At 35.3% G+C, this 13504-nt stretch overlaps 1 protein-coding gene across 16 annotated transcripts in view; it reads right to left on the bottom strand.

The window, feature by feature from the left end:
• The window catches only part of ESRRG (estrogen related receptor gamma), a 641686-nt gene that overhangs the window by 49959 nt on the left and 578223 nt on the right, over nucleotides 1-13504 (bottom strand). For 15 of the 16 annotated variants that reach the window (XM_025358687.1, XM_025358775.1, XM_025358809.1 and 12 more), the window contains one exon: nucleotides 10285-10446. In XM_025358687.1, the coding sequence (XP_025214472.1) occupies nucleotides 10285-10446 (162 nt within the window). Of the gene's footprint in view, nucleotides 1-10284; nucleotides 10468-13504 lie in introns of all 16 variants that reach the window. The other variant, XM_025358672.1, reaches the window with a different exon arrangement.

Here is a 13504-nt window from a genome sequence, read left to right as displayed (position 1 = left end):
AATGGAGGTGTTATGACCATTCAGCATGCAACATAGGACTCCTTAGACAGTTGCCAATGAGTGATTTTGGCAAGTTAAATTGGTTCTTCTAATTGAATTCTTCTAATTGAGGTTATTTATGATGACTGAATTGGGGAGGAAGCAGCATGATTTTAGTGAAATAATATTTCTATAAGAGTCTAGTGCTGTGGACACACTTGGTATGGTGTTAAGATATGTCATTTGAGGCCAAGCGCAGCACCTCAACCTGTAATCCCAGAACTTTGGGAGGCCGAGGTGAGTGGATTGTCTGAAGTCAGGAGTTTGAGACCAGCCTGGCCAATATGGTGAAACCCCTCCTCTACTAAAAACACAAAAATTAGCCGGACTTGGTGGCAGGTGCCTGTAATCCCACAGGCTGAAGCAGGAGAATCCTTTGAACCTAGGAGGCAGAGGTTGCAGTGAGCCAAGATTGTGCCACTGCACTCCAGCCTGGGCAACAAGAGTGACTCTGTCTCACACAAAGAAAAAGAAAAAGAAAAAAAAATCTCATTTGAGCTGAGTGCAGTGGCTTATGCCTGTAATCTCAGCTACTTAGGAGGCTGAGGATGGAGGATTCTTAGAGCCCAGTAGTTCCAGGTTGCACTGAGCTATGATCACGCCACTGCATTCCAGCCTGGGTGACAGAACAAAACTCCATCTCTAAAAAAAAAAAAAACTAATTTGTAAAATGCCATTAATATCAATAATTTGGGTCACTTTTGATATCAGTTAGTACAGCTTTCGTGTTAAATTTGTTGAAAATTAAAGAAAAGAGAATAATAAAAATGTATACTTAAAGGGAGAATAGTGCTTCGACTACATCTATGTGGACCCTTACTGGGATTAATAAGGAAAATTCATTGTTCACAAGAAAGAGGGAAATGAACAGCAAAGGAATTTGCTGTAGCTTTCGCCTTCCTCTTCTCCTTTCACTGCCCTTATAATCCCTCAACAGAGGTGATGCAACAGTCTATTAGATCTCAATATCAAAAATATTCCCTGATATTCCTCACACCTTTAATTCCTCCCCAAGTGTCCATATTGAGTTCAGTTCAACTCCGTTTCTCTTTTCTTCACCCACACCAGCACCATTGCCTTTTACACATCAAAACCACACTTTGTTTCTTGAACCTGGTGGTTACTTATTCACTGAACCTTGGTCTAACAAGGAGGTAGGCTGACTCAGTCACATAAAAGAACACAGCCAAGGCTGATATTCTTGGGGGAAAAAAAGCAGACAGATGAGCAAAGGTACATGGCTTTTCTCTACTGAGGTTTCTGATCCAAAATTATTTCAAATTCTCCTTCTAGTGGAAAAAGCTCTATCCTTTAAAACACATACTCGCTTCACTATAAATCACTAGCACTTTCAAGATGACAGTTCTATTTTGTGTTTAAAGTGACTTGAATAGTTCTCTTCCAAAGTAATTAGGTTACTTTCCAGTTTTCATGAACTAATTTTTATAGGTACAAAGCTGGATTACCCAGCTATTATATGCACAAAATACAGTGTTATCATATCAGAAATTCTAAGTTCAGCTGAGTAATACAGGTTCCCTCTTAAAAAAAAATTGTTTTAACCTGAATAGTTAAAACAATTTTAAGAAATCACTTCTCTGCCTGTTTAAAAAGTGCTTTAAATGACTATATTCTATAGAAAACTGTTTCTCAGATGCCTGATGTCTCCAGCTGCCACACAATTTATATCTCTTTCCTCTGCTCTTTGTTTTTCAGCCATTTTCCCTGAATGTCAAAGTCAATTTAGTGCATTTCACTTTGCTGAATAAATCAGAGGCGAAATCCTTGCTAAAAGTGAAAATTTGATTTGCTAAAAGGAGCTTAGGGCAACTATTAATCAATATATCCAGAGTGTCAAAGCCAAGGCCAGGATAGACATGCATTCATTTGGAGATTGGCTGAGGCAGATAAAGGGGGACGCAGGGGAAAAAGTGCAACCAGCCCACTGAAGGGAAGTGGGATTAGGGTTGGAGAGAGGGTCAAAAAGGAGCAAAGGGGAAACCAAAACATTCTATGCATCGTATTCTGCATTCCTCCCCCAACTTTTCTCTTAGAGGTGGAAAAAGCTTTTTTAATCAAGCATTTAAGCATATATGAATTACACTAATTATGCTAGCTTTTATATAACAATTTTCTCACAAGACCCACAAGGTTTTCTCTCTTTAACTTATCAAGCAGCTTAAGAATAACTAAAAATTCAGAGGTAACAGCTCTATTAACAAAAAAGAAGAATGCCAGAAAACAAAATATGCCAGGTCTATAGGATATTGATATTTTGATAATCTTCAGGTAAGTTTCAGGAAATTTCAGTCTTCTAAAAGATTACAATACGTAGTGAACTGAATGATTGAGCTCATCCTGTCACTTTATCGTTCAAAAGAGCTTAGCAATTACCATGAACTTGCCTTAAAATGATAACATATTTTAGGACATAGTACATATAGAAATCCTCAGTACTCAGGAATTGCTTTCAAAAGTATTGGGAAATCTTTCTCTGTATAAAATAATTCAAAAGTTTCAATTTTAATCTTTTCAAAATGCAGTTCAACTCAGGGCATCTTCAGTTAAAACTTTCACTAGCACTTCACTGCCTTCAGAATAAAATTTGTTTTCCTTAGCATGAAATTGAAGGTTTTTCATGATGGCATCCTTGCAGATCTCCCCCGCCTCAAGTCACATCTTCTTCCCATGCTCCTCCTTCTAAGTCCCCATGTGACTCTGTAGGAGAGGACTATCATAGCCCTCGTCATTCAGTTATAGTTGTCAAATCATCTCTCTGAATCACCCACCACACTGTGAAGATCTTAAAAGCAGAATTTGTGCTGTATTAATGTGTGCATCCTTAGTGCACAGGGTCTGACATAGAGTTCATTAAATGCTTATGCATGGAAGGAAGCAAGGAAAGGGAGGCAAGAAGGAGGGAGGAAGAAACTAAGAAGAGACTGTTAAGTGGTAGAGCTAACATTTTGTATATGGTTGAAAGTCTTGCACAACTACTCACTTCTGCTCCAATTTACCTATAACTTTCAATCAGATTAATTCCCCGGTGATCTGAAGAGAGTCAGAGAGGGGGAGCATCCAATCTTAGCAACCAATCATTTGAGAACTTTGCCAGCTCTTCACATGAGTGGCTAGTGATTGAGTTGTTTTAGTAAAATTTGTAATCAGGAATCTTTAGGATACACTCTAGTACAAACACATTGATTTTTATTGATTTAAAGATGGGTTACACATTTCCTTTTAAATTCATTCTCCTTCCCTTTAATCTTTCATTTTTTAATATATAGGTAAGATTTCCTGACAGGGCAAATATGTTACATTTGCCTTAATTTGTTATGAAACGGAGGTAGGTAATCTGGAACAAATGACAATGAACAAGAGAAAAGCAGACAAGGAATGAAAGAAAGATATAAGGAAGCCACTGTTAAAAAATCCAAAGCAAACCAAACCAAACCAAAACCAAAAAAACCACATTAAGTATACTATGTGCCTAAATTTCATTATCAACCGTGTGTGCCAAGGTTCCTGACTCTCAGGTTTACTCATCTATAAAATGAGACTAATAAGATTAAAACTTACCTACAGAATTGTTGTGGACATCACATAAAAGTTTATAAGGGCCTTTTTTAAACAATAAATAACTATGGAGATGTTAGTTATTTTTATATTTAAAGTTTAATCCCATGAAAAAAAATAAAGCTGAATAAATTCTGGAACTAATAAAGTTGTAAACCAAGTAGATGATCACAAATATATGCACACACATGTATATGTATTTATGCAGACATAGATCCATCATTCAGGGTAGATGTCATGTCATGCACATCTTTTAAATTTCCCATAGTATGAAGTGTAGTGTTAGATATACAGCAGACATTCAAATACTTAAATTGCATTCAGTGATTACTATGAAATAATTATTTCACTTTGATCACAGGTATACAAGAGCATGGTTAGGTATGGATGGCAAATATGTTCTGGGGAGTCCTGGAAACAAGCAAAAGCAATGCTGGACTGGAGATCATATGAGCACAGCATATTTAGTATGATGACAGAATTGTATATTAGGTCAAAAACAATGGCGTGAGTGGTGAGGACAAGCCTCTCTGAGCATTTTTCACAACTTCGGCTTGTCTCTTGAACTAGACCTCTGTCTAGGAAACCTAGCTACTCCTCTGTTGGTCTATGTTTTTGTTTCCAGCAAGGGTAGCTGCAGAAATTACAGTCCCTGAGTAATACTTCAGATTATTTTTTTCAAAACTTATTTCTCAACTTACTGGTTCCTGTTTCTACGCCATAGTTGTAACTTCAGAAACTATTAAATTGGTAAATTTTCAGTTGTTTTAAGCTTTACCAAAGAGGCTGGACTAAATCGTTTATACCCTAATGGTCCTGCCCATGTAGAATAAAATTATGACAATATCTACACAATGATTCTCTTGGTTAAATAAGCTTTTCTCCCCTCTCTAATAAAATTGATGTTTGTTCTGAATTTTTATAAATTGCTTTTATGAATACGAACGTTTTAGGTCACTTGGTTTTAATTGCCATGACAATCTATGGCAGTACCTTGAAAATAAAAATGAATAGTAAATTCTGTACATTTAGTTCATGCTTTATAATTTGAAAATTATTTATACATATAAATAATTTCCATATGCATTTTTTCCTCATTTGATTTCTATTTTAACTGATAGTGAGAGCAATTAAGTAACTTACAAAAAATTACTCAACCACAGCTCAAGTTTTCTGATTTTACTTTCAGAATTATTTGACATTTATTAATCACAACTACAGGTATACAGGTATATAACTATCAGGTACATTAAAAATAACCTTTAAATATTTCATAATTGAATACTCTTTCTTTTCTTTTCTTTTCTTTCTTTTTTTTTTTTTTTTTTGAGATAGAGGCTTGCTCTTGTTACCCAGGCTGGAGTGCAGTGGCATGATCTCGGCTCACTGAGACCTCCGCCTCCTGGGTTCAAGTGATTCTCCTGCCTCAGCCTCCTGAGTAGCTGGGATTACAGGCACCCACCACCACGTCCGGCTAATTTTTGTACTTTTAGTAAAGACAGAGTTTAGCCATGTTGGGCAGGCTGGTCTCAAACTCCTGACCTCAGGTGATCCACCCGCCTCAGCCTCCCAAAGTGCTGCGATTACAGGCGTGAGCCACCGCGTCCAGCCCATAATTGAATATTCTCATAATTTAAACAGTCTTATTAAGTGCCAAGGTTTTGGGTCTTATATTTAACTTTCTTCCACTTAACTAAAAGACTTAACTACTTCACAGTTCCAAAATCATTAGGTTACATACACAAAAGAAAAGTTAATCCTAAAAAAGGAGGCTGCAAGTGTTTTAATTCATTCATAGCAAAGTAGAAATATTTTAAGTCCACGTAAATTGAGTTATGGGATGGAGTAGAGGGTAGAAACTTAGAGCCAATTAAGAGTTTTGTGCTATGCATATTTTTAGTCAACGAATCAATAAATATTTATCAAGTGCCAATGATACAGATCCAAAACAGAATATAAGGTGTGACTAACATATGGTATAACTCACCCTTAGTCAACCATGTCCTGTGTCCTGCACATCAAACCTTAATCACACCCATATACACATAGAAACATAGTTTACATTATAAATGGAAACATAACATTAAATTCTTTCTACCACATTTTATTGTGCTTTTGCATGTATCCTAATCACTTAATGGTGCTACCATTTTAAGATGGGTATTTTAACCATCAATACCCAGTAATGAGTATTTTAAAAATGAAACCTCCATAATTTTGGTTGGTGGATGATATAATCTTAAAAATTGGGACTCTCTAAAATTTATTAGAACGATAAATACATCTTCAAGCAGTATCTTTAGCAATAACTATTTACACATGCCTGGCAATTCTTTTCCAAAGCTTATACCCTAAACATAGAAACAGTTTATCCATGTTCTTTATAGATTCATTTCATTGCTAGAAAAGTCTAAATGCTTCTGAGAAAACTACAAAAAGCTAAGTCAATGAGCAATTTTTGATATGTTCTCCTAACTGAATGTTTTTATTTAAAAAAATGTTTCAGGGCAAATAGTAAATATTGGTTTCTATGGCTTAGATTTCTGTTTCTTATGTGAATACATATACTTAAAGACTCTTTTATTACATCATCTTCTTTATGTAGTTTTTTTTTTAGAGTTTAATATCTCCTGCCTCCAGTTGATAGGAAGAAAATTATAGGTACTTTTTTCTATTTGATATCATTACAATAGAGATCATTTGAAAAACGTAACTGAGGCCCCCAAACTTGAGCAAAGTCCTCCTTCAATGGGTAATTATTTAATTTGTCATGTTAAAAATAAACAAGCAGACCTGAAAATTTTCCATATTAAACAAAGACAATTTTTTTTCTAAAATACATTCATTCATTTAATTGTTAAAATACCATTCTGTTCTTTTAAACTAAGTTGTCTGGCAAGATCCATAAATATATTTAAGCCACTTATATAGGTCAGCTAATATGGGTTATGCTTTTTAAAGCACCATCTGACTAAGCACATTCTGCATTTTGCTAACAAAGTTACAGTACATAATAATATTTTAATCAACCAAAAAGAACAATAATAGATCTGACTGTTGGGCTGATAATCGTCTTATCACACCCTGTGAAACCTAGCTCTAATATTTGACAGAGCCTCCATTACTTGGCAACCCATTCTAAAAAAGGCCAACAATGGAGAGGGAATGAAGTGGAGTGTGCAGTACCTCCGTATCTACATAAAAGAGATTAGAGGCGACAGCATTCCATTTTACAGCTCAATCATATTGTGTTAGCATGCGCTTATCCGAGCGCGGACGAAATTGAAAGAGAAATAAAAAAGAGTCAGGCAGATAGGAACCAGAAAAGCGAGGCATGAGCAATTTCCAAGGATATAAAAGGATGCTAATGGCTGGGCCCTGTCATTCTTAAAAAGGGCTATTAGGGCACCATCATCTGTTCTTGTGCCCTTATGCTCCTCCAACTAAAGTCAAGCATTTTCTAAAGCCCTTGTGATCTTTTTTCTTCTAGAGATAAAGTATGGTCATGTTTCATAACAACACACTTTCCCATTTATATGATTTATTAATGTAAGTCAACTAATTCTATTTACTGATAAAAAAAAAACCCATTCCATATGTATTTTCTTCAATATCTTCTTTTGTTGTATTCTTCACTTTCTTAAAAAGAAAGTGCGCAAAAGTACATTCAAAGCAGCACAGAAAAACTACTTATTTTAGATGATAAACTTCATTTTAAAAATATATATGTATGTGTATGGGTGTAATTACACAAACTGAGAACAGCATAAAGACAACAGGGGCTTGAATTTTAGTGTATTAAAAAATGACTTCACTTTAACATAAGCTTTACAAAAACAAAGAGTTTTAAAGTTAAGACCAAGACAGATGAAATTTCAGCTCTGATTTGGCTTTAATTCCAGCTATGACCCCAGTTATCAGGATTCATTCATGTTATTAAGAACATGATTTTACTTTTATCGAGGCAGAAATGTGACTTTAATCTTTACTTTCTCCAGCCTTTACTTCCCTGTCTCTCAGGCCATATAGCTGTAGTGTGGTCCTCTACTGACCAACCTCCTGAACTCAGGGTAAGGCAGCACACTTTGATATCAGAACACCCTTTCCTTCTACCTCAAGCACTGTATGGCATAGGTATTGTTAAATAAATAAATAAATAAATAAATAAATTTCTGCTAACTCTTGTTTTGCTAATCCCTTTCTGAAAAGCCAAGATATTCCTTGCAAACATTTAAAACACCCTCAGGGTATCACGAAAATCAGAGCTGTGAATCACCACTCCACAGTGAACTCTTCTGACATTTGCTATAGAGAGAGAATAACGTCAGTCCCCACCAATTCTAAGCCTCAGCTTAAGACTGAACCCATAATCGTACAGTACTTGTTTCCACCACTGGAAATGGTGTTACTCATAGTTATTTAAAGTTGCTATCTTTACAAAAGTCACTAGAGCCCCTTTACTGTGACAAGTCCCTTTGTAAGTTGCCATTTCTACTTGGATGCACAATCGGACCTGCATATTTATGACTGACTTTCCTTACTAGAAAATTCAAAAGAAATTGTTGACTTTTATTGGTCTTCATTATGTTTTATCTGTATGATATCAAAATATTGGCTTTACAAATCTCTTATTTCAGGTGGAACTTGAGCAGAACTCTCTGAAATAATGGGTGGTTTGGAACCATAGCGACACAGTTTTCCACGCTGTTGTTAATAACAATATTATCATCATTATCATTTTGAAATAGGTTTTTTAAATGCAATCAACCGGAGACTGAAATATCTTGATTCTACTCCAGCAAGCCACTCTGAAGGTACTGGATACGGCTGTGAATTTGTGCTAGTGTTTTTTACCTCTCTCTGCCTCAGATCTCCCTGTCTTTGAATTGAGATACCTGATTCGTGGGTTAGAACAGTGGCTTTCAATTTGGGGAGGCGCGTCAGGCTGGTGCGATTTTACCTCCTGGAGGACATTTGGCAGTGTATGAAGACAGTTTTGTTTCTCACAATTCAGGGGTGCTACTGGCATCTAGTGGGTACAGGCCATGGGTGCCGCTAAACCTCCTGCAATGAACAGGGCAGCTCCTCATGACAAAGAATTATCTAGTCCCAAATATCAATAGTGCCAAGGCTGAGAAACCCTGGGTGAAAATAATGATATTTAAAATGTGTGTATACATATATCATAATGATATATTAATATAAATGATATATATCAATCATCTAAAAAAGTGTCTATGGACAGACACTTCAACGAATGTTAGTCTTGTTTCTTTTGTCTTTAAACCCTTCAATAATGCTTTCCTTACAAATAAGCTTTCATACACTGTTGAAGTAAATTCTGGCTGTTCCCACTGCCAAAGTCAACAATTGTCTTACATCTTGCAGTAAATCCTTTCTTTTTATTTTTCTAAAAGTCATACAGATGTGATTACAATCCAACAGCAATATCAAATATCCGCACGATCAAATTCTTATTCTTCTTTTAGATGTAGTAATCCTTGTGTAGGTGTCTTCTAAAGAATACACAAGTTCATCTATTTAACTAGTTTTGACTTAATTTGGGGGGGGCTTTATTAGCAAACAGTGTAAGACAAAGTAGCTGGTATAATACAGAGTGATGTTTAAATTAGTTTACAATTTGCTTGGCCTCATCTAGAACTGCAACGAACAAAGCCATTCAGAAATGTCAGCTGTGTTCCTAACCACTGTAACAAATTGTCGCCTGAACGCTGCACACCTAATGACTTCAAATTAGCTTCACTGCGATATCGCCTGACAGTTCGTTACGACTGTTAGCAACATAGCTGGCGTATCATGACCAATAAATTGGTTTCAGTGTGGGCTGGGAAAGGGACTTCCATCAATTTGATTAAAGAAATTACTGTAGCATTCAAAGCATAAAGACAAACTAGTTTAAGGAGACAGAAATAAGTTAACTGTACCAGAAAAACATTGCTCATCATTTGAAAACTTGTTTACAAACGATTTGAAAATTAAACTCCAAACAAATAAAAAATAATTCAAGTAGAATACTAAAATTGTCAAAACTTACAAGCATGTATACATTTTTTCATATTACAGGATGGGTCAAGAAAAAAGAAGAGAAATATTTTTAAATGCTAACTTTAAATTACCATATAGGAAAAGTTACCATGTCCAATTAATATTTATTTTCACAATTTGTCTGTAAAGTTAAGATAAATATCTGATTGTAAACCAAAGCAAAGGTTGTGAATATGGCTAGCAATAGAATATAGTTAACTAGCCACTATGAACAAAACTAGTGATTCTTAGTTGGGAAAATAGTACATTAGGCTATCGCTGACAAAAACATTTTTTAAAGTGAAAAGAAAAAGTAGAAGTATTTGCTAGGAAAAAGGTAGGAATTTTGACAAAACATAAAGAAATATTTTAAATTTATATTCTCATTAGCTTACACTGGCAGTAGTACCTGTACATATGAAAAACTAACAAGAACTCAAGGTGGTACCAATATAAAAAATATAAAATCGAAGGGATTCTATTAGGATATGCAAAGCTCTAAATTATGATTAAAAATAAACGTAAAGGTTTTTTTAAGTCCAAATGAGAAAGCTTTGAATTTGCCCAAATATATATGCAACCTTTTCTTTTCTTTTCTTTTCTTTTTTGTTTCAGAAAATGTACCTGGAATATGCTTCGCCCATCCAATGATAACCACCAACTCTCGGTCGGCCAAGTCACACAGTGTAGTGAGGGCTTTGATGTCACTGTCGGGGACAGTAGGGTCAGGCATGGCATAGATCTTCTCCGGTTCAGCCACCAACAAATGTGAGACAATCTTGTTATCTGCAGGATCAGACCAGAGCACTACAAGATCACTAGTAGTATCATCCCTCTTTTATAAACCTTAGAGTATTTTGTGTTTTGAAAAACAACCCAAATACCCTACAATAAACTCTAAATATGCCAATTATGGCTCAATAGGTATATGTTAAACAGTGTGCAGGAAAACTCATAGCAAGACATATGCCACCGCAGTCATGATAGAATGTAGTCTTTCTTTTTTTTTTTTTTTTTTTTTTATCTTCTTTGCTCTACCTGCTTTTGCTGGAATGAAACGTCTGTCCTGTAGTGAAAATTTTTATAGCAAACAGATAAGACAAGTTAGATGCTTTCTGGGTTTGTGCTTTGGTTCTTAAGTGGGATTTGGTGAAATAGATTAAATGGTATACAACAGCTTAAAATAAAACCCCCAGTAAACCACTGAAATATAGATCATAACACAGGAGGCAAAGAACTACTAATGCCCACAGTCATAATGGGCATGAAAGTCATTAATTGTCTTAATTCCTTTAAAGAAGAGTAAAGGTCAGAGCCCTTCTGCCTTGGTGAATTACTGACTATATAACTCTATCTCCGCGGGATGCATTAAATAGGAATTTCTTTTTTTCTCCCCCTCCCCACACACCCAGCCAATCTTCCAAATACAGCTAATATGTTTCCATAAAAATACTCCTCCTTAAATGTTACAGTCATTTTCTCTTCTGTATGTCAAATTCTTTAATCCTCTATTTTCATCAGTTGTCCTTAGTTCATTCTCTGGTTCAGATTTATCTGTCTGAAATTTGTGATATATGTTTTAAAAATCCTTCAAAAAATAAACACTAGAGACAAATGGAAAACATCACATCAAATGTGTTTTATTGCTCAGGGGCATGTGAGAGTTTATGGAAGGGGCTGTAAAGTCTTGGTAACAGAATGATTTTTCTTGTTGGCCCTGTTTTCAATTTCTATATGTAGCTTAAGATTTTATACTTTCTCCTAAGTGAGGAGAAACAAACGGGTAAGAATAAACCCACATATTTAAATGTTCTATGTACTATTACTGTAGAAAACCAGGACTTTAAATGAGGTTCTTGTGAACACAGCCAAAGTTCCCAATGTGTTTACCAGACTATTTGCCTCTAAGTTTTTAACTTTTTTAACCCAATATAAAAAGACTTCACATAACTTAGAATTAAATATAGCATTCTTTTTATCTCCTTTCGTGAAAGATTGAGGTTTGTCCAAGCTATAATTAGCACTTTTTCCAACAAAATATTTAAACATTTATGAATATGGCTCACATATTAATTAAGCTTATTTCAAATAGACAACAGATAATATCCAATCATCATCAAATTGAGTAGGCAGATTTGGGAGGAAATATTCCCAAATACTATGTAGACTAGAAAAGAATTAAAAAATTAAATAGAGATTAATTTTTTTAATTCTTAATTTGGATTTTTGTTTGTATATGCTACAGAAACAACACCCTGTATTTTTAGTTATGCTTGGAAAAGTTTCAACTTTCATTGCTCTGACAATGCAACAAAACCTGTCAGCAACCACTAAATTCTCAGGATTAGAAGAAAATACAATAGTAAAGAGCATAAAAATATATCCAAAGGTAATCCTGACTCTAGTTTTTCTCAGTACAGGGAACATAGCACTCGCTTTATCCAAGTCAATGGATACTTGACATGAGAGGTCAGAGAAATTTGGTTGAAGCTTAGAAATTCCCATCATTCAGAAAATGGAATAGCCGGCAGCACTGTTTCTAGGTAAATCTTATTTAATGTTTCCCTAATTAGAATCAATAGAACCCAATTTTCATTCTCGGGCCTTTGTAGTACACAATCAGTCAGGGTCCAGAAATCTCCCCAGCCACTTTCTCAGCAAAGCTCAGGCACAGTCTCTTGACACTTATCTGACAGGATCTGAAAATTAAGTTTTATAAATGTTTGTTACAAAAACACACTAATTGGATGGACTAAGGAAAATTAACACAGAGGCCTTTAGATAATGAGTAATGATTTATTAGGAGTCCTCTTTATCTCAGACAAATGGAGCTCACTGAAATTGCTGTAATCTTCTTAAAGGTACTTGACAAGCCACTTCCCAATTTCTCAGGTTTACGAAGAAAACCATAGATGTTTCTCTATCACTTCAACTTACACATGGGCTGGTGCTCATTTTTCTTTCAGTAGAGGCAATTATCAATGGTTTCAGTCAATGTTTGTATAAAATAAATGAGAAGCGGGCAGTCTGTATATTAGTGAATTCAGGAAAACTAAACCTCTAATGAAATTAAGCATTAGTGTTTATTGCATTTTATTGTATTATCAGAGAGTTTTTTATTATAATGTGCAAAATCTGCTTAATGTAGTCCTCGATTGTATTTGCAGAATGCCAAACAGCTTATGCAGGCTGAGGAGAAGATGCCAGATTGGACAATTGAAGGTATAATCAACATAATGTTTTTTGGAAAGGCAAAAGGGAACTATGCCATATGTTCACTTAAGCTTTAATTTTATGTAAAACTGGTTGTTTTTCCTTTGACATAGCTAAAATGTCCCTTCATTTACAGTTCAGGGTCTGTTTTATTTATTTAACATAATCCCATATGCTCACGCATGTATGATGCACAGCAGTGACCCCTCCTGGAGAATCTGAATTAGAAGTGGACACCTTTGCTTCCCTTGAAGGCAGATCAAAAATTACCCATCTCTTTCCTAGAACTGCTGCAGATGCATTTTCTTCTGGTGAGTGCTGGTTGTGTCTTCTTAGACAAATACAGCTAAATTTGAAAACTGTTTCCACCAAAGCACTCCTCCATGCCCAGTAGGATCCCTATTCATAAACATCTGAAAACACTAGTTCTGTTGCACTACAACTACTAACTGATTTTCAGAAAATGGGATACAGTGATTGCCTCAATCTATATTCCAACTCTTTTTAGTTAATGGCAAAAAGCAGGGGGCTTGCATTTCAGCAATGTACCAGTCATCCTTTCAAATTGCAGCTTGGCTCCATAAAACCATGAGCTCTTTAAAAACAATGCATACCGTACATAAGGGCACCT

Source organism: Theropithecus gelada, chromosome 1 (assembly GCF_003255815.1).
Source record: "Theropithecus gelada isolate Dixy chromosome 1, Tgel_1.0, whole genome shotgun sequence".
In the NCBI taxonomy this organism is placed as follows: domain Eukaryota; kingdom Metazoa; phylum Chordata; class Mammalia; order Primates; family Cercopithecidae; genus Theropithecus; species Theropithecus gelada.
The sequence above is the reverse complement of the archived record's forward strand: the minus strand, read 5'-3'. Positions and strand labels throughout refer to the sequence as shown.